The 20902-nt window shown below is 43.1% G+C and overlaps 1 protein-coding gene across 5 annotated transcripts in view; it reads left to right on the forward strand.

Annotated features, from left to right (window-relative positions):
- Positions 1-1714: 1714 nt before the first annotated feature.
- fbrsl1 (fibrosin-like 1) overlaps positions 1715-20902 on the forward strand; it is a 288976-nt gene continuing 269788 nt past the window's right edge. For all 5 annotated transcript variants that reach the window (XM_062384522.1, XM_062384540.1, XM_062384529.1 and 2 more), the window contains exon 1: positions 1715-3015. In XM_062384522.1, the coding sequence (XP_062240506.1) occupies positions 2710-3015 (306 nt within the window). In that variant the 5' untranslated portion in view covers positions 1715-2709. The remainder of the gene's footprint in view (positions 3016-20902) is intronic.

Below are 20902 nucleotides of genomic sequence, written 5' to 3' on the forward strand. Positions count from 1 at the left end.
AAGTCACAGGCAGAGTGACAGGATACTGTATAGTCTCTGGTAAAGCTTGAAATAATCTTAGCAGGAATGAAACCTGGCAGACAGGGAAAGGCCACAGGTAAGCTTTGTTCATTCAAGCTATGAGCAAGATGGCAAGTTCCTATTTAAACAAAGCACTAAACAAACAGCAACCAGGCATTTATGCAGTTGTCACTTCTCCCTTACTTCTGTCACTCTCTTTTATCATCTATGTTATATACACTCTCTGAAATTTGGGATGATGTTACAGTGATTTAGCATTTCCACGTATTTGTATGTGTTGATTAAATTCTGTCATCACTCAATGCGAACTGTATAATACATACCATGTTCAATGTGGTGGTCTTCACACTCCTGCATATAAAGGACCCCATGGATCAATACCATTTAACACCACACAAGCTTAACAGAAACAGAGAACACTTTTATACATTCATAAAGGGTTGAGTGAGGGTCCTCATCAGTGTTGGTGGAATTCTAGGCCCAGTTGGGGCAGTGAAACCTATAATGGAAATAATTGTTACACAATACAGTGATTATATAAGGCCATTGCCCTAATTTCAGCTAATCGAAATTGATAAATTAAGCAGTGCTTTACTTTGTAGAGGACTCCCATGAACTCCTAAAGGGAGGTCCATACACTGCAGACTGACAAACACACTGACACTGCTCCAGGGTTTAAAAAGCTGGGGGAGGAAGTTTTTCAATATTTACTCTAGACTTACGAAGGTTATCTAACTTTTAAGTTGTACACTTGTACTGCCATTGACTGTGAGGATCATTGTGTTTCTCTTTTTCATAGTACATTGAAGTGAGGACATTTTGGAAAAGCAAAGTAGCTTTTGGGCTCGGGTTAAGTTCGAGGATCAATGCTTGTTTTGAATGGGTAAGGTCAGGGTGAGGTTTCGGGTCATGGTCAGGGCTAGGGATTGGGTTAGGCGGTCCTCAACGGTAGACAATGAAATGTCCTAACAAGGATAGCTAAGCTTATTTACTTGGCTTTTCTCAAACAGGATCGGGCTAAATATTTGAGACATTTCCTGGGAGTTCGGTTGTCACATATGAAGACCACAGCAGGAGGTTGTCCTGGTTAGATGCTCTCACAACTACAGGAACATTTCAGCAACATTCAGACATGGCGTATAAATTCCACTGGACATCGACACAAGCATCGTCCTTTATTCTGAAAAGCTCCTTAAACTCCCAAGTTGGAATCTTCGTTCATGTGTATGGCACCTTTTTCTCTCCTATGAAATTGTATTGATATATCATTTCACTTAATAATAATTATATATAATGGGTCTGTTGTTGGTTAGAAACATCATCATGACAGCCACTTGCTCGCTGTAAATGTTTTTGAAATGTCCCTGCTGAATTCTCACTCTGACATTCTTTTAAACATTTTATTAGTTCAAAGTTCTGCAGAATGTCTGAGGTGGACATTTGACATAGTCCAAGAATGTCCCTTTGGAAAACGTCTGGACTCGTTTGAGTGTGTTTCTAGCAGTGACAGTGGGAGAGGCATGATGTGACATCAGCTCAGGCAGACCGACAGACTAAAGTAGTGCCCGATGTGACAAAGTGTGCCCGGCAGTGAGACAGAATGATCACAAAAAAAAACCCCAGCTTCCTTCCCATGGTAAATCGTGGGCCAGAGGTGGCGGAAATACGTCAGTTCTGTGGGTTCTCTGAAGCTTGACTGTGTCTCTTAATTTCGGAGGAAGGGAATGAGAGAGGGGGAGAGGAGATTTGAATCACTCCTGTCGCTTTAAGGACACTTATCAAAGCCTTATTATGCGAATAGAAAATACCACGAGCCGCTGAGCAACTGAGCAGCCAGGGGACGGACCGGAGTGGATTTACAGGGAAAACTCCACATGATCTGAGCTGGAATAGACCGCTTCATCGCCTCATGGAGTTTGATTACACACCGGATGGCTGTCTCACTCGGACGCTTCGGATCATTTAGGGAAATATTGTGAGTAAGTAGCTCTCAGACTTGGGATCCTCTTCGCCCCCCGAAGCGCAGAGAGGAGTATGGCTTAAAAACTCAACGGGCATTCTGGATTATTGTCATTCTTCACTCATCCGACGGCCACGATCGAGCCGTGCGTGTTCGCCAGGCGGGTTTGTTCCGGACGGATAGTCTCCGTGGGTTTGACAGCCCTGGATCATGGGCTGCTGGAAAACAACAACGGGCAGCGACATGGTTCCTCCGCGCTGTCTGCGCTATGCAGCGAGCTGAGGCTCCAACGCAGCCTGTTCCTGTGCCGATGCAACAAAAGTTACTAAGCGAGTGTAATGCGTGGATTTCCCCCGTTTGGCCGTTTTGCACCTGCCTGAGCGAATTCCGCGTCGACACGGCGCAGATTCGTGACAAAATCACGCGTGGATCCGCGTCGCTTTGCTCCGTGTGTCTCGCCTCTGCGGGATACTTGAACATTTGCTTATTGTAATGGAGATCGGGGAGGTTTATAGTCAAGGTCATTGAGTGCTGTGAGGCTCTATTTGCCTGGTTATTTACACACGCGCACACACGCAGCGCTGCGTTCACGTTACAGCGCAGTCGGTCCGGTGTGTGATATTTGTTATTACACGGTGCAGCGGGGCGTTCGGCGCGAGCACCTACTGTCTGTGGAGTTACATTTCTATTTTCCTTTTTTTTGACCCCGCGAGCTTCCCTCCAGCGATATGGACGCCAAACTGAAGCAGGGTCGGAGATGTCGCCCCAAGAAGCGGGAGAGGGTGCGGAGGTTGCGGGAGGCAGGGAGCAGGGACGCCCGCAGCCCCGACCCCAACTCCTCCTGCTCCGACAGGGAGGGACGCAGCCCGGGGAGGGACGCCGCCTCCCTGCCCGGTAAAAAGGCGCCGCGCCCCGCAGCCGCCGCCAGAGCCCCGCGTCCCCCCCGGCGGAAGAGACGGGAGTCCAGCTCGCAGGAGGAGGACATCATTGATGGATTTGCTATAGCCAGCTTCATCAGTCTGGATCGTCTGGAGGTAAGGCGGATCATTACCTGTGTGCGTGCGCGTGTGAGTGTGAGGGCGTGCACGCGTTGCCTTCCTCATCAGTGGAGTGGCTGTCAAAGCTGGAGGGGTCCTTGAACGCCCCCTCCCTCCAACACCATGAGAACTAGTCTAATTTGTCTCTAATTCACTTGAGATGACACCAATTACAGTCTTGATGAGGATAATGTTGACTCTTGTACTCACGTGTAGATTCCTAGAGGTCCACCTACCACCTCAAGGTGTCCCAGATCAGTCCATGGTCTGATTGTCCTCATATGAAGCTACTGACAGCTGCTACAGGTCAACGTGTCCTCTTATTGGGGCTCCGGGTCAGCCAGGTCCTCCACATGAAAGTGCTTGACAGCCATCGCTGGCCCCCAACTAGGTACAGCACAAGTTTGAAGGCATTGTGAATTAGATGTGAATCATTGGCAGCACATTGATTGCTGGGGAAGATCAAGAAGTGTGGCTCTGTCAGGAACAGCCCTGCCTTGTGTTGTTTTTTATGTTCTGATTCACTACGAGTTGTCACAGCGCTCTAAACATTTTGCTCTTTGATAAACAGCCTTTTGCAGCACTCTTCTGTCGTGGGCTGAAATACGCCGTGTGCCGATAACTGCTTCTCTCATTACCGCGTGGTGTGTCTGATGTCAGAGGAATGATTTCAGGAAGAAAAGAGCGTTCTCGTGTGACATCCTCTTATCTCTTATCTTGTCACGTTCCAAAAGACAAATAAACATTGCTCCCTGTGGGATGTTACACTGACAAGACAGGCAGCTCCGTTTTTTGTTTTGTTTTGATTCAATGGCTCATTCTGGGAGAGGAAGCTCTGCTGTTGTTTGATTATAAATTACAAGTTTTAATAAACATAGCTCATGCATTGGATGTCCGCTGAGGTCCGAATGTATTTTGAGATGGTGACCTCATTTGAAAGCCCATGTTCCCTGCCACAGGCCGCCTCATTTCAATGAAAACCACCATTGTAGGCTTAGCAGCAGTATTAATCACTTATCATTGACACTTGCCTCCTACACAGTGCTTAGTTGGTATAATGGTTGGCTGTATATATGCGGTATGGAATATAATGTCCACCCTCATACACAGAATGGAGGATCATCAATTTGCCAACTTCCATCTGTTAAAAGGTTTAACCTGTCCGGGTCATGGGTTGTAAATTATGTTTCTCTTCTACTTAGCTCGGCCCTGCATGGAGCTTAGAGTGGGTGTGAGAGCAGATAGAGGAGGAGGAGAAGGGGGTGAGTTGTCAGTGTGATGTGTGCATGAACACTTAGCATTAAGGACTGGTGTAATCCTATTATTATCTCAAGAAACTAAACACTAACTATGTAGCTAAAGTGGATTAAAACTATCACACCTCTCAAAATCCCTACAATAAACCATGTCTGTACAAAGCTGGACAATTCCCCAGTTGCTACCACAGACAGGCTGGAGCAGTGCCTCCCTGAGATAAGCTTGTTACGTGTTATCAAATGTGCATAAAACGAGTGCGTCTGCCCTGTCCTGGTGATTTGCACGAGCGCCGCATGCTGTGATGTTGAGTGTGTGAGTATTTCTGCCCATTGTGCGGCTTGGCTGCCACTTCTGACAGCTGCTGACTGTGGAAGACTTTGAAGATGTCATGGCAGCAAAGTGCTTCTTATACTGGGATCATCTCCCAGCTTGCTGGTGTCTCCACTGCTGTCAACACAGTGTCCTGCCCCACTGAAGTACAGACGGTGTTTCCCCTCTGTGTGGGACGTTGATGCAGTGAGAGGTAATTTTTGTTTCACGTGTAGCTGTTGTCGTCTGGTTGGTTGCTGGTTTGCAGGTTGGTTTCTAGAAAATTCAGATGCTCTATCTTAATAGAAGTGATGCCTCTTTGTGTCTGAGAGGGAAATTAAGTCAGACGATTATCCTTATAATTCCTGTTTTGCACCCACCCAGCAGTAATAGTTTTCTTACTCAAGTGCTAAATCCATGTTGAACGAGCACAGAGGAAACTGTGTGCTCCACATAGAGGCTTATGTTTCAAGGCTAAGCAAATGAGGCATGATACGCCTCTATGTGAAATGATACTCACATGCCACCTACTTGGTAATTGGTCTGATTTGCATGCAAATGGACTGTGCTTATTAAATGATGTTGGTGGATCTGGTACAATTACATGAAGGGTTGTACACAGGAACAGTTTTTTGTTGTGCTTTCCCCCTTGATTTACCAACAAGTGCAGTCTCAAATGAACATGTTGACTTTTCTCTAATCTCAGATACTTGTTTGCTGTAAATGAAAACAATAGCCCTACATGATTTCTGTTATAAACTTGAATGCCTCCTGATCAGTCACGGCTCATGCTTTCACTAGTTACTGTATGCTTTAGTGGAACTCGTGACCTATGCTACCTGTGCTAATTGCTCATCAATTATTAGGTGGACACAGCAGCATTTGCCAGGGAATAGCTCTGACCTATTGCATCATACTCTGATAAGCTCACACACCCTTGTTCGGAGGCAGTGTGTGTGGTCCTCTTGCCCTCTCTGCAGTGACTGATGGCCGGCATGGTCGCGTTACGCGGTGAGGTTCTCGTACTCATTAGCATTCTACCAACGTCAATGCAATGTCCCATCCTCCCTTGGTTCAATGAGCCCACGTGGCCAACAAACCAACATGTATCTCCATGTTGTTTGGTTTCAATCTCTAATCCAAGACTTTTGCTGTTCTCTACAGGACATCAGGCTGATGAGGTTTCATAAAATCCATGTCACCTTTGGGTTGCTGCCACTGCCGTTTGATTGTCCTATTTTAGTCTGTAACTTGTGCACAGCTGCTGCAGTCTGGTCATAAGAGCCTGAGGGTTATGGGTTTCTCCCACAGCACTTTGCCTCGAAACGCACTCGGCCGCTTGGTGTTGTTGATATTCCAGCTTCGCGCTGATAGGATCTGGCTCCCCTGATGAGGGCTTAGGGCTGTACGTTGGTCTAGCCCGCTCCCCGGAACCTGTGTCATTACAGCCGAAAGCAATTTGCAGCCTCGGCCACATTTGATTACGCCGTGTTTATGCGCTTTGAATCCCCTGGTTTCTCACAGGAAAGCCGCTTACTTACCTGCTCAAATCGACTGTACAAACACCGGCCGTCCTGCCTCGTCACGGGCACCTTATCGTGATCAGGAAAATGCCGGGTATATTTCAGCTAGATTCAAGCACTCCTCCGATTGTGGGCTGTTGAAGGAGAAAAGTGGAGGATTAAATCATCACTTCAGTTGAGAGAATGTTTCAAGTCTTGCTTTTTTCTCCGAGGCGATATTTTAAAACTAACTATAGCGCATTTATATTTAATATTAGAATGATTGGCATTTGGCAGCTCTCCCAGCTGCTGAAAGGTCGATTTCCTAGAGATAGAAGGTTTTCACCTGACAGCAGTGCCACAAAACAATTACCCGCTGTGGTTTAAACCCTGCAGAAGTCTTCCCCCGGGCATTGAACAAGGAAGCAGATATTAAAATGACACAATTATCCATCTGTCACAGTATTAATAAGATGTTTGATTTGCTCCATTTGCTCTGTGAGTGACGTCGGAGCGGCAAATCCCCTCTTGTTAATCCACAATCCTTCTGTTCATCTGCTTTGACATGAATTTGGATTTGTTTGGGTTTTTCGTTCCGCAGCATGAGTTTCGAAATTCACTCTATTGGGGATTTTAGATTTGGTTGATTGAGTGATATTAGAACAGTGTTAAAGACAGGAAGCTAAACGGTCAGTCAGGCAAATTGGGTTTCATATATTGAAGCTTGTGATGAGTTCTAGAGTTTGTCTCCCTTTTTTTCTTTTATTTGTTTTGCTGAACACATTAGCTTTTTCTCTGCATGGCCCCGTTCTAAACAGTTTTACACTGCCATCATCATGGGTTGTTGGCCACTGAACAGCTCCTGCAAAGCAATATGAGAAAATTAAGTCCCTTGCCCAAGGGGAGCTTGATGGTGGTTGTTATGGAAGCTGTGAGCTGCTGCTTCACTTTCTCCTCTTCGATTCGCCAGCTGGTGTGTCGCTCTAAGCCCGTTACATGTTTGTGTCTTGGTATTTCATCAGTGTTCCAATGTAGCCCTAAAAATGCGCAACCTCGGAGAAAGGTTTACATTTGATTTTCGATGGTACCTCCAGCTGAAGTCCCAAAACATTCATTGGGTTGCTAATTTTCTCATACGCGTCCTGTGTTGCAGTTAATGCTCTCTTGACATGAACAGGTTAGACACAATCTTTGGTAGTGTGCGAATCCCTTCTTTTCCCTGTGGTCAGCTGTGTGCTTCTGCTCTGCAAATACAGTGTCTGATTTCCAGTTGAGTAACACAGTGCAAACCGATACTGACACTCACAGCCACAGCAGTCGTTGCTGTAGTAAGACGTCTTGCCTCCATGGTGAGGCAGCAGATTTGTTGCAGGGGTTGCAGCAATCATGCTTTGTGTTTTTCTCTTTCCCCCAATGGTGATAGTGCTGTGCATCATATGCCGGCACTGACAAACAACTCCGGCTTTAATTAACAAGGCAGCCCCCCCGAGGCTCTGCTGCTCATTGGCTGACGCATCCCATGGAGAGAGCTTTCTTAATGCCAGTGGGACGTCCCCCGGCCCTGGTTCTCTCTAACTGTCACGCATTGTAGGCGACAGCATGGCTGATAAATGCGTGGTCACATTCTGAAAGCCGTCTCTCTCCTTCACCGACACCCCCACACACAGTGTTGAACTTCTACTGTTAATCAGTTTGAGCCATTGACCTAAATATATCCATCTGAGGAAGGTGCATGTGTTGTTGTGGCGTGTTCATGGGGAGGTGCCCTGCTTTCTCTATTTTAATACTTGCCCTCAGGTATGAAGGATGACACACAAAGAGAATTTGAGAAAATGCTTTTGTTTAGAGTACTGATTTAGCTGATTAATGAAATGATTGCATAGTCCATAGATACAAATGTCCATAAAAAGTAGACAATATCTTTCACAATTTCCCGTAGCCCAGGCCTTGAGATCTGGGAGATGGGCTTACTGCTTGAAATTACACTACAAAACCATTTTCAGACAATGGAACATTTCCAAACCCTATTTTCCGGACGTTTCCCGGCGGTCATGTTTGGATACAGCTTTTCCTTTACAAGAAAACACAGCAGGAGATCGTCTGAGTCAGATTAGACCACAACAACAAGAAAATGTCCGGAACATTCAAGTGAGAGCGATGCCTGGGTAAAGCGTGCAAGGGGGGGCAGGACAAACATTTACATTCTGCTGTGGGTAATCACATGTTTTTGTTTACAGCACATTTACACCAGCGTCCTTTTATTTGTCTTCTTCATTCTCGTCTTAAGAGTTATTGAAATTGTGATTTAAATGAGTCACTGTGTGATCAAATGAGTTGATTCACAGTTTGAGTCTGAGAACACATTCGTTGCCAACTTTTGGTTCTTGGCAGGTTTCAAAGTCCGTGGCAAGGACGCATTTCAGACAATGCTTAAAATAATATTGAAGTTTTATACACACGCAGCCTTAGAACATATAGAAAAATGTGTCTATCTGTGTCTGTATGTTGTCGTCTTTCAGCCAGCAGCACTAGCTTTTTGGAAGGCACACTGGCCCTAAAGAGTTGTGCTGTCCATTGTGAATACTGAGGTATCACTCTCACCAACACAACAAAACAAAGCAAATTAGAGCCTCTTTGTGTTCAGGTATCGTGAACTGTGAGGAACTGCTGAGCTGCACCACACCGCTGACACATATTAAGTGACACACATCAGCATGTGGGTAGCTTGTAGCAGGCGTACGTATATATCCATTTCCTGCTTGTCATCCCAAGCCGTCTTCCATCTTCCTGTCTCAGTGTTTTCATTCCGGTGAATGACAGGATGTAATTACGCTGTGATTAAGATGCTGTCTCTGAGCCTGCGATGGATTAGGAGCTGCACTGTTAGAACGTTCCCCCGCTAATTATCCACTACTCACTTGTCCCCCCCCCCTTTTGCCTTTCTTAACCCCTTTCCGGTTCCTCAACTGCTTGATGAATGTGTGTTATTAAACAATGTTAACAAAAGACATTTCATTTGAGCACTTTGAAGAAAAAGGATTTATTAGCGGATAACTTCATCGTAATCATATTTGATCATTCAGCTGGAGGTATTTTCCAAACCCCTTCATTTTGTTGAACATATAAGAAGGCACACAGCAGCTCTGAGAGAATGACTAGCACACGAAAGCTGTGAAGGATTTACAGGAAAAATAATGAAACCTAAATAGAGAGGGCACCCTGTAAGTGGCTCATTAAGTAATGGCTGTTTTTCTTTTCAGTCATGTCCTTTGCTGACAGAGAGCAAAGAGAAACCTCTGAGAGTCTAGCTTCCTCCAACCTTCACATCACTCGAATCCCTTTTCAACAATTTGTTTGCATGCAAGGGCAGGTCATTTTTTCCAGCTCTGCAGCCTCGCTCGGCACAGAGGTGCTTTGACTAGTCTTACCGAGCAGCGTGCGTGTGGGGGGAAGTATTAATAGTCACTTGAACAATGCTCTGCTGCAAACCAAGGAGAACACTTTACAATAAAGTGGTTCGCTTGGTCATGTTACCAAAAGGGAAACAAATTACATTTGTAGATGTTTGAGGTATAACTATTGTGACAACGACCTCTTTTGAAAACAAAATGTATCTCCACCAGAACCTCCCTTCACCCAGTTGTGGGCTGAATCAGAGTTGTTAGATGGGATCTGATTTTTAGATTTCAACATTTGTTTGTGAGTAACTAAGCTACAAAGTGATAATGTCTGGACACAGGAGTATCATTTAAAGAGTGCAATATGTATTTTTTTAATCATTTCCAGAGCTGGTGATTGCATTTTTCTGATGTTCTCAAAGACAAGACAAAGAAAATTGTTGAAAGCCTGAGCGTAAAGTGACTTCAAGTAACACAGGTTAAAAATAGTGCCAGTTGATGAGAAGGGACCTTTTCTGATCCTATTTTTAATTTATATGTTCTAACAATTTTGTAAAACTAAACATGTCTAATGTACAATAACATATCAATTCATGTATCATTGCAATACCTTTTGTAGCCCTCAGCAAGTGTAGAGTTCCCAAACAAGTGTTTCTGCTTTGATGAATCAGTGACGTCATAGTCCCAATGGTCCTGTCTGATTCCTCCGGGACAGTCCTGGCTCAGACACTGGACATATCTGGGGGAACTCACTTACTGAAGTCACATTTCAACATGTTGGAAAACTCACTATATTTTTCCAGATTGAGTGAGATAGAAGCCTCAGAACTGAAAAAACATCCCAAAACAGAGGATCAAGATGCCACAGCCCTACAACTCAGTCTAAAATACAATATTTGGCTGGATCCAAGCTTTGAGTTAGATAATAAAATTCAAGTCTTTTATAGACCCAGGGATACAACTGCATCGTGGTAATGCTGGCAAAAATCAAAAGTCATCACAACACTGCAGATTACAAATCAGCCTCCAGTCCATGTGGTCATGTTTTTTTAAGGAGGGCCTCGGTTTCAGAGGCATGACTCACACAGTCGTGACATTGCGCCGAGTCTTGCTGCATGTTTGCTTAAAAGATCGCTCTTGGTGCGAAAGCAATTAGCGTTAACAGTTGTCAACATGTTCTTCTTCTACCGACACTCGCTACAAACACCAGCTCAGAGGGGAATAGTCCTTATAGACCAAGTGATGCTGACAATAATTGCTCAGTGCTCAGCTCTCTGTGTAAAATAAGATACAGTGATATGTAAGTCCTTAGTTTACCACAGCTTATTGTTTGTCAGCATGATGATTGCATTCGCAGCATTTAGCCTTTTCCATGTGTTTATGTTTGGGTGCGGGTGAAACCAAACAAGGACTGTAGCTTCAGTGTTTTGTGTGATAGCTTTGGCAGCCATATAACAAACCATGGCCAAGATATTAGAACTTAGATAAAAGGTTTGTTATGCAATGTGTGTGTTTCTCTTTTTCCCATTGCCACTTCTGCACCATTCACTGTCTGAATGATATTTGCCTGTCAGCTCAGGGCTGAGCTGCCATGCTCAGTTTTCTCTGCTGAAATGAAACACCTTGTCACCCGTCCACACTCATGGAATCTGAATCACCGTTTGGCAGGTTGAGAGTATGAGGGGGAGTTTGTCATTTCTGACGGAGCAGCTATAGATTTGTCAGAGTATCAGACTGTTTATTACCCTCTCTCCCCAATGTATGCATCAGCTGGTTGTGTTTATGTGAGATAGGGTGTATTTTATGTAGAACATATAATTATATTTTATAGAAAAAAAAAGATAGTTGGATTTATTCTCTTTTCACAGCTTTTCCTTGGAGATATCATTTGTTTTCTTCAAATATATCACAGATGGTTTAAGTGTCACTAATAGTGAAGGATGGTGAAGTGGGTACAAAACCTGCATTCAAACAGATGCATTTTTGTTCCTGCAGTAAGATTCCACGTATATAAAGTTGCAAAGTGGAGGAACTAAAACATATCTAATAAAGCATTGTATTTCTTTTACGCTACAAATTGTTCTGTGGCAAATGTTGAAAGCTGTGTTTTTTTCACTTTCCTGGTCAGATAGTCAGTGTAAGGGTAACATATGCCAGATCCTAGCGTATCTGTTTCTTTGATGATTTAAGGTCCATGTGTTTTTATATTTTTGATAAAAAAGGAAAGAAATTAACGATGCCAAAAGTGCTGTTCAGTGGGAATTATCCAATCACAAAGCCTAATTATTATTGTGTGCTCTGCTAACAACAGAAACAAGTAAGACTCATTTTGCTGCAGCTCTGAATCACACTCCTTACTGGTGCAATGGGCACATTTAGTCATCGAGCATGTTGAACTGCTGGACAAAGTGTGATTACTCAAAGGCAAAGTAAATAATGAAAACCTGTATGGCAGCAGCATTATCTGACAGAGTCATGTGTTTGTTGGTGCTTTGATGATGTTAACACAGGGGAGCAAGGGATCCTGCTAACACACGTGTGACTTCCAAGACAGTTTGGCTCCTGCTTATTATCTCTGTCTGGTCTTTGAAATAGATTGTTGCATAGAATGAGCATTGTGGTGTTAATCCTCCTTCACTTCTAGTCTAAGTAGTCTTGCAGCCCATTTCACAGCTAGACTATGAACCGTACAGTGTCATTATTAGGGTCTGCCTCCTTGAGGAATGTACTCAGTAAATATTGAACCTGTAAGGCATCATTTCAAACAGGCCCAATTAGGAAAGGCAGCTGGAGTTGGGCCATACACTCGGTTTAATGGACAATCATTTTGGGTCTGGGTCTACTCACTGAGATGAGCTTCATTTCCCAAAGTCGGAGTGGGACTCACTAACCTAAACGCAAGGGATTATGGATAGTGGGTATTTCCTTTGAAAATATGAAGCTATGCCGTCAGGACAGAGTCACAGGGTGGAATTATTGCAGTGCAGGACAACTAGAACCATCTCAACTAGAGAATGTTAACATCTTAAAGCAATATTTAAATACAGTCATATGACTGTATTTAAATATTGCTTTAAGATGCACTAAAGAAAACATCCAAATCTATTGCCTGATTCATACTACTATTATTTCTATAGTGGCATAAACCATAGAAGAGGCTTTTGGTCTATATGCTGTTTAGAGGCTTGTTGACCCTGCACAGATTATATTGCAGCAACTAAACCCTTGTGTATTTTTATGCATTTATTTGGCATAAGAAATATATATATTTTAAGTGAGTATAAGTGTGGTGTGTGCAAAAATAGCTTCCATTAATCTGGGTATTGGAATTCAGGTCGTTACATTGGTCAAACCTTTGCTCGGGAAGCGGATTTTATACCTCAGTCTCCCCCAAAGTTTGTATCATCAGTTTTTAACAGGTTCGACCTGTGGCCATCGCAGACTCTCCTCACTTCATGAGTCTGGGAAAGTAAACGCTGCAGCCTTGTGCTCAGCCGAGTGAAGAGGGGGAAAGTGTTTGAAATATAATGGGATATATAATAAGGTGTGTGTAACATAGCCGCTGCAGTAAAAACCTGCAAGGGCAAGACAAGCTCTGTCACACCCAGTGAGAGGAGGCTGACAGATCTGCCAAAGGAGAGGATTGTCAGAGTTCTCCTCTACTCTCTGTCTCTGTCTATCTCCTCACTCTGACTGCTCCCCTGTTTTATATACTGCACAGATAGCATGGGCATCCTGTTTTCTTTTTAATCCACTGTTTCTTTTACCATACATCATAGGCAATCAAATCTGCTCCTGCAAACAGGCCACACAGAGAGACTCATTGCAGAGAGACCTGTCTGTCAGTGTGTCTGAAACCCGGACATGCACCAAGAGCCAGCAGGGCTTTGCCCAATGCATGGAATGAGATCAAAATGACACACACACATTTTCACAGCTATGCTTATTAGGTCTTTAACATTGACTTCCTTTCATTATGGATAGTCAAACCAAAACCTTATCCCCAGGTTATGACCAGTTCATTCTTATGCCTCACCTTAACCTAACCACAATTAACATCTTAACCCTTACCTTAACCAGGAGCTCAGAAAGGATTTCTTGCCTCATTCGTACCGGGCTTTGCTACCAATCAGGTCTCCTGGTCCTGAAAAGGTCCTGAACAGGTTACACACGCAGACTCACACACATAAACACACACACGCGCTTGGAGCCCGAGCACAAGGCCAGTTGTTGAGTCAATAAAGAAAACAGGCAGCGTGTGAGAGTGAGGGAACATAAACAGAACTCTGCCAAGCTACTGTTTGCATTCCACATCTCTGGGCTTCACAGCACAGCAGCTGCTTTAACTCTGTGCGCCACACCATTCACAGCCACTGTGCTTATGATTTCACTGTATGGCCTTTAATTAAGGAGTAAATACAACCAAGTCACTGACATTGAGCATGTTGTTAGAGTTCATATTGTGCTGCCTAATCAACTCACAGTGGAAACTCTTGCATGGAATATATAATAAAGATAAACTGTACATTTGTGTGATTATGTTAATAGTATGTTAGTACCAACACTAGTGGTAGACTGGATGTATATCTGAGTCCTAAATGCATTTTACCACTGTTGACGTTTGGGTAGGCATTGATGACTAAGTTTTGGAATTCTAATATATATTTGATTTTCACAGTGTGTCGGTAACGCCTCCTGCAAATGCAATCATGGATATAATGGAAGGGTGTCCGTCATTTTAAAAACAGTTAAGGATTTTCATTGATGGAGACACTTGAGTGATTGCTTTTCTTGGTCAGTGTCTGCAGTGAATTAAAAGCACATTTCAATGTCAATATGAAGCTTATATCTGGTTTTGTGAATAAGGACAGACCACACTCAACTTAATTTTCATACTATAATTTCTCATTATTCCACTGAAAGGATCTGGCTCCAGAATACATCAGCATGACAGATGCTTGCCAGCACTGAGCGCGGAGCCAGGCCTGAGTATCAGCCAGGTTCACAGAGAGGAGGTTAGCCTGTAGTTGACCCTGATACCTAATCTTTGTTAGTGGTCTCCATATCATTTAGAGGACTATGGCACATTCATCAGCTCAATCTCTGTTTTGCCTAGAAATTATCTCTGGTCGCTGATGGATTTTTGTGGCTTGTGTACATTACTTGTCATAGCTTCATATTATCTACAAACAAAATACCAGGCTGTGGAAACTATAGCAAAGGGAATACTACACAGACTGTTGTATATTTTATTGTAGAATATTTTTATATTGCATTATATTTATGTTTGCCTTATAGTTTTACTCATTTATAACTTTTCCTTAGTGTCTGTTTTATCTTCCCCCTTTGCTGCCGTAACATGGCAGATTTCCCATTAGTAGGACTGATAAAGCATTATCTTATCTTATCAGCTTTATTCAACCTCAGAGTTGCTGTGAGTGTTCTTTTTGCTGCTTGTAAATTGATGCAGGTTTTCTGAAGTAGTACCGCGTCCTGAATGACAAAAGCACCAGACAGATCTACTTTATCAACAAGAGGCAATGAGATGATTTTGATGTAATTTGAAGACATTATGTAAAGAAGAAGAACTGAAAATTGGTAAATTGCAATATAAGGGCAAATTTGGAAATCCTCTCTTCAATGACATTTTGCAGCATATTTACAGCTCCTGTTATAGTCTGGAGCTTTTTCAGTATGATGCTTAAGTGATGTCTCAATATTACTCGCTACAATTTCATTCTCAATTTTATTAACCCCAGCTATTGCACCATCCTCCCTCCCAGTGTTTAAAGGCTTTGCTGAGTTTTGCAGACTCCTGCTCAGCAGATGTAACCGTCATCACAGTGCAGGAATCTTCTATATAACATAGTAAATCTTCCTGAGTGTAATCTGTACCAGTTTTCCAGAGATGGAAATTACTGTAGAACTTTGCAGGTACAAGTTTTTAAACTGCCAATGTAGTTTGTTGTGTCAATGTGCCGATGTTTCATTATGCTATCTGAATGCCTTCATTGTGATGCCATTGTCAATCCAGTCAAGTCCTCGTGGAGAAGGACACACCCAGCATTAGTCCTTGCAGACCCTTGATTTGTTTACGTTACATGCAACAATAATTATATTTGCAAAAATCCACTTGTCTTGGGTGTTTAAGGCCAAAGCTTTGCAACAAAATAAGACTAACAACGCTTTTTAAGATGGAGCCACACATCCCTCAGATGATTACATTTAGAATTTCTTTCTGCTCGGAGGTCACAGCGGGAAGGCGAGACAGGCTGCGCTGTCTATCTGTAGCGACACGGGAGGGCGAGCATCCGTCGGCTCCCCCCAACATAGAGTCAAATGAGATCACAACACTTCACAGCCACTTTGTTATCAGCCTTTAATGAGACACTTTGTGGGAATGAATACCTTCCCTTTCTCCCAGCTAGCCTTCCCTAAGGCTCGCCATTAGTTCATCTACTGCGCCACCGGTGTGAAGTGAGCGTCGAGCGTACAAATACAGAGAGGGAGGGAGACACAATAAGGAAGGTAAAGAGTTGGAAAGCAACAGTGTCGTGGGAAGAAAGGGAGAGCATGGTGTGGGGTGTGGGGGGGTGGTATTCTAGCTTTCTGCTTAATTGCTTCTTGGCACTAGAGCTAGGCTTGTTCTAGTACATAAATCCTCCTATTTTCATTTATCTGCTCCAGGTGTTGATGAAACAATTCCCCCACCAGATAATCATATTTCCCTCTCCCGCTTGCCAAGATGCTGAGAGGGAGATGGCGGTTCCCCCCCAGCCCCAACTCCCACTGATCACTCAAACCCCCCCCCCCACACACACACCACTACCTCTCTTGGTGTGCGTGAATGGCTCTCCTCAGGTTTTCAATTTGCACAATAATGCATGAGGTGGAAAACAGTTACACACACTGACAGACTACACCATGGGGGTAGTGGGCGTCAATCGGTTTTATTTTTCTTTATGCTTACACTGAAATCGGTCACCACTAAGCTCGTTAGTAAATCTATTGTACAACGTCAAATTCATCAACATCAAATCCCTACTTCCTGCATTGTCTATCCTTTTCCTCGTCTTTTTTTTTACACCCCACCCTCCCATTGATTGATATGCCATTTAACTGTGTTTTATGACAGTCAGCACAAGCCTTTATTTCTTGTGGCTGCCAGTCATTTGTTAGCCTTTGGCATCGCCTTTATCACTTCTGAAGCATATAAATGTAACTGAGGGTCACATACCTCTGGAGGCCTCTCCATGCGTCTATAGCTGCAGGCAGGAATGTTAAAACCAAGGGCAGGCTCGGCAGTGTCTGTGCTGCTGCTGAATTGAGATATACTGCTGTGGATTTATGAAAAGGTAGAGTCAGCCTCTCTGCACTGCTTTATATGTGAATAAAGGCATCCACATAAGTTTTGTTGAGACATAGTGGTTAGCCTTCATTGGGTTATGATATAAGTGTTCGTTAGACCATTGGAGAGGCGGTGGACTAGTGGCAGGAACTTGGACTATGGGCAGAGAAGGTCTCTGGTTCGTCTCTGGTTCGACTCCACGGAGAGACAACAAAAGACGAACCTGGATTGATCTGCCCAAAAAAATCCAAGAGTCTCCCTACCCTGTCTAGTGCCCCTGAGCAAGGAACCTTACTCCCCCAACATCTGCTCCCTGAGCGCCGTACATGGTCGCTCACTGCTCTGTGTGTACTGCACCAGATGGGTCAAAAGCAGAGGTTAAATTTCCCTACCTCCATGAGTGTGCCTGAGCATGTGTTTGGGACTAATAAATGCATCTTAATCTTAATCTTGCATCTTAATGTTGTTCGGTTTTAGGGAGAAAGTTTATCGTTTCCCTCTGCCTCAGGTTGCCAACAGACAGATCAAGGTGCAGGTCAACACTTCCAACGCTGGCAGGGAGTCAGGTTCTTGCCCAAGAGCACTTCAGCACCCCACTATGCACTTGACATTATGAATTTCCCTGAACTGTCATTAACAGTCCTCTCTTACTTACTTGGCCCTGCAAACAGAGCCATGTCTTGAATCTACGGCAGAACAAAGAGGCAAAGTGAGCTAATGTGTTGTTTTCTGGCCCCTTGGCAAAACAGCAGGCATTGTTTGCAGTGGAAGGCACAATGGTGTTTCTGTTGAGAACCAGCACAAGTGAAGGCCTGTCAAAGCAGAGGAAAGTGAGCGTGTTAAGAGGGAGCGAGGGGGGAGCACGTGCCCACAGAGCAACCTGTTAGAGCGATGCTTCTGGTTACTTAACCTCCAATGTGATACTGGCAAATCGACAGGGTGGAGTTAGAGCAGTTTTTATCCTAAAAGTTATTTATCTGACTTGTATCTTATTACAATTATATTATTTGTCACATTTTCTTGCACTGTCAATATTGATTTAGTGTAAGAAGCAGAAAACAACACTGATGTACAGTATTCAGTTTGTGTTAAGTAGGTTGTTGAATATGTGTTGAGCTCTTACTCAAAATTGTATCTGCCTGAAAACCTTATATCAACAAATGGTTATTTCTTAAAAACATATACATATACACAACCTATCTACATTGTTAGGAAAGAGCATAGACCACTGCAACTATCAGCACTGCTACTGTTAGCTGGCATACGTCTCCATCTGTTTTGTACAGCTTCAGGCACAAGCAATTCTAGAAATGTTGTTATGACCACAGGCTATCATTCATCTGCTTGTTATGCAGTAGTACAGGATCTACAGTATATTAGAGCACACTTAATATACCACGTTGAAGGTTTTGTGGAAAAGGTTAAATCCCACCCGAGACAAAGTTCAAATTCAAATTGCCCTCTTCTCATTTATAGTGTGACCTCATAATATGCCGATGGAAAGATTGATTCGATTGCAGGTTACCCAGTTCTGACACATGATTTATTTGCTGCTGCTTCATATCTCAGATTTGTTAAAGCTTGAAATTGCACAGGAAGGATTTGTTGAACTCAATCGCTTTTGCCAGCAAATAACATTTAGATGCATTAGATTCCTGTACTTGCCCAAATGAAATTCAGCTGTCATGTACCGCTACTATGACTTAGGTTTCTCTAAGTGTTATACTCTGCTCTCTTGTAGTGTGATAGAACACGAATATCAGCAGGGGTTGCAGGATGTTAGTAAGTGAAATAAAATAAAAAGAAAAAAAAATTGCAATCCTTTGTCTCTGGAGATTCCTTCACTGCGCCGCAACAGGCTGAGGCTTTTTTATCTGCTGTAGGATGGTATTTTACCATACACACAGTACATGGCCTAAAATCACAGCTCTGCAAAACCTATTTTACACTGAAATTAGCGGGTATACACAAGTTTTATAAATGCGTGTAAAGCTTGCACAAAAAGGTTCTTAGCTTCTTATCTCATTGAAGAGAATCTGACTTTCTGTCCCCCCCCATCCCAAACTTCCCGGAAACTGATAACCTGTCTCCCCTCGCTGTCTTGCTAGTATTGCATCTTCCACAAAAAAAGCAAAACATTTCTGTTGCACGTTGTTTCCAAGTTGTAAAAAAAACTGGTACGCAACTTTCATGGCCTCAAAGTTTATTGCACATCACAGCATCATGTCTACAAAAATGCTGTGTCAGCGCTTCGACTGCCAAAACAAAGACAAATAAATGATCGCCTTCACCTGGGGTTCATATTTCCGACATTGCCAATCGGAGCTTGAATCAATTAAATCCCAATGTCCACTGCAGACGTGTTTGACCCGAGAGTGAGTGCCAATTGTATCCATTCCTATTCAAGACAAAAGCCAGATGTTTGTGGGTTTTAGATGGTTTTACACCAGTGGAAAAGGGGCTTAAGTTAACAGGTAACACAGTCTGGAGGGCTGATAAGGAGTCCTTCAGCTTTGCCTGCTCCTTGAGAAACAAACATTGTCTTCAGGAGAACATTAGACAAACACTAACAGATACAATTCTCTCTTAAGTATCGCAGATCATATAGGTTTGTTAACCTATGGCTAGCTGTGGCAAATTGAGAACCTACGGCTATGTTATTTGTTATTAGAGTCTTTAGGGATAAATATAGCGTGGCATCATGGTACTAACAAAGACAATATTGCTTTCAGAACGTATTTATCATGATGATTTTTTTTTGTTCTGGCTAGTTTTGGATTAGTTGTTAGAATCCCACCAATTCTGGACAGCAACATGTCCAGGCTGTATATGCAGACTGTCCTGTGGTGAAATGCTGCCTGGTTACTTTACTGCTTGTGTTTGTGGTGGGTCTGAGAGGCAGCCTGTCAAAGTTAATCAGCCTACAACGAGCAGCTAAAAGCAGACATCCGAACTGTAGAGCGGTTCACACACAACAAAGACAAAGAGAGGGAAACAAAACTCTCACATACATGTTGTACTGCGTGTAAAAAATGGGAAATACGAGTTTTGCTGGCAAGTTATTAATGAAGGCTTGGTTAATGGGGACTCTGACTGAACCTGCAAAGAGACAGTTCTGTGCTGCAGTCCCTCAGCGGGAGCTTTAATGGGACTGGTTGCCTGAAGACATTTATTCAAAAAAGATGGACTAAAAATGAGAAGGAGGAAGTATTTTTCCTGTCTGGTTCTTATTACTTACACTGCCTACCAGGATACACTACATTCAAATCCACTGCAAACTCAAATACAGCTTTCTAGTGAAGCTGAAAGGAAGGACATTCAAATGGATAACCACTTCTAACAAATGTATCTCCTTCAGCAAAGTCAAGCAGTGTTCTTTATGGCGAATGTGGTCCATTACTAACAACACCACTGACATGAGGTTGACATAAGACATTGGACATTGTCATTGAACTGTCACAGTCCTTTTAGCCATGCTAGTGATTTGTCTGTTGCACAGTCCACCACTTTAATATACAATATCTCAACTGTTGAACAGTTTGCCATTTAATTTTTGACAGATATTCATTGTCTCCAGAGGATGAATATAAATGATTGGTGATGCCCTGACTTAACCTCCAGCAGCACCACCAGAAAGAGATGTATTACTTTGTGTATATTATTAATTAGCGAAGAATATTAGATAATGTTGTGAACAGTTGATCATTAGTATGTTTGAATTACCATTGTGAACATGATTCCATGCTAAAGTTAGCATTTCGCTCAAAACAAAGCTAGTGGCATGGAGGCAGACATATTAGGTTAAATCCACACTTATACATTTTACTTCTCACGTGCATCATTTTTTTAAACATTTACGCCTTCGGTCCACACTACTAAAGAGTTTTCAAGCCCTAATACTAAGACCTGCTGGTTCTATTTTAGTTTGAAGACTTTGAGACATTCGGAAAGATGATGCAGTCACCCACATTTGGTTTCTGATTGGGTTTTATCAGTCAAGACTTGAGTACCCACGAGGAAAGCAAAATGTTTGTCTGGACTGAGAGAGTTTTGCTTGTAAAACACTTACA

Source organism: Platichthys flesus, chromosome 3 (assembly GCF_949316205.1).
Source record: "Platichthys flesus chromosome 3, fPlaFle2.1, whole genome shotgun sequence".
In the NCBI taxonomy this organism is placed as follows: Eukaryota; Metazoa; Chordata; class Actinopteri; order Pleuronectiformes; family Pleuronectidae; genus Platichthys; species Platichthys flesus.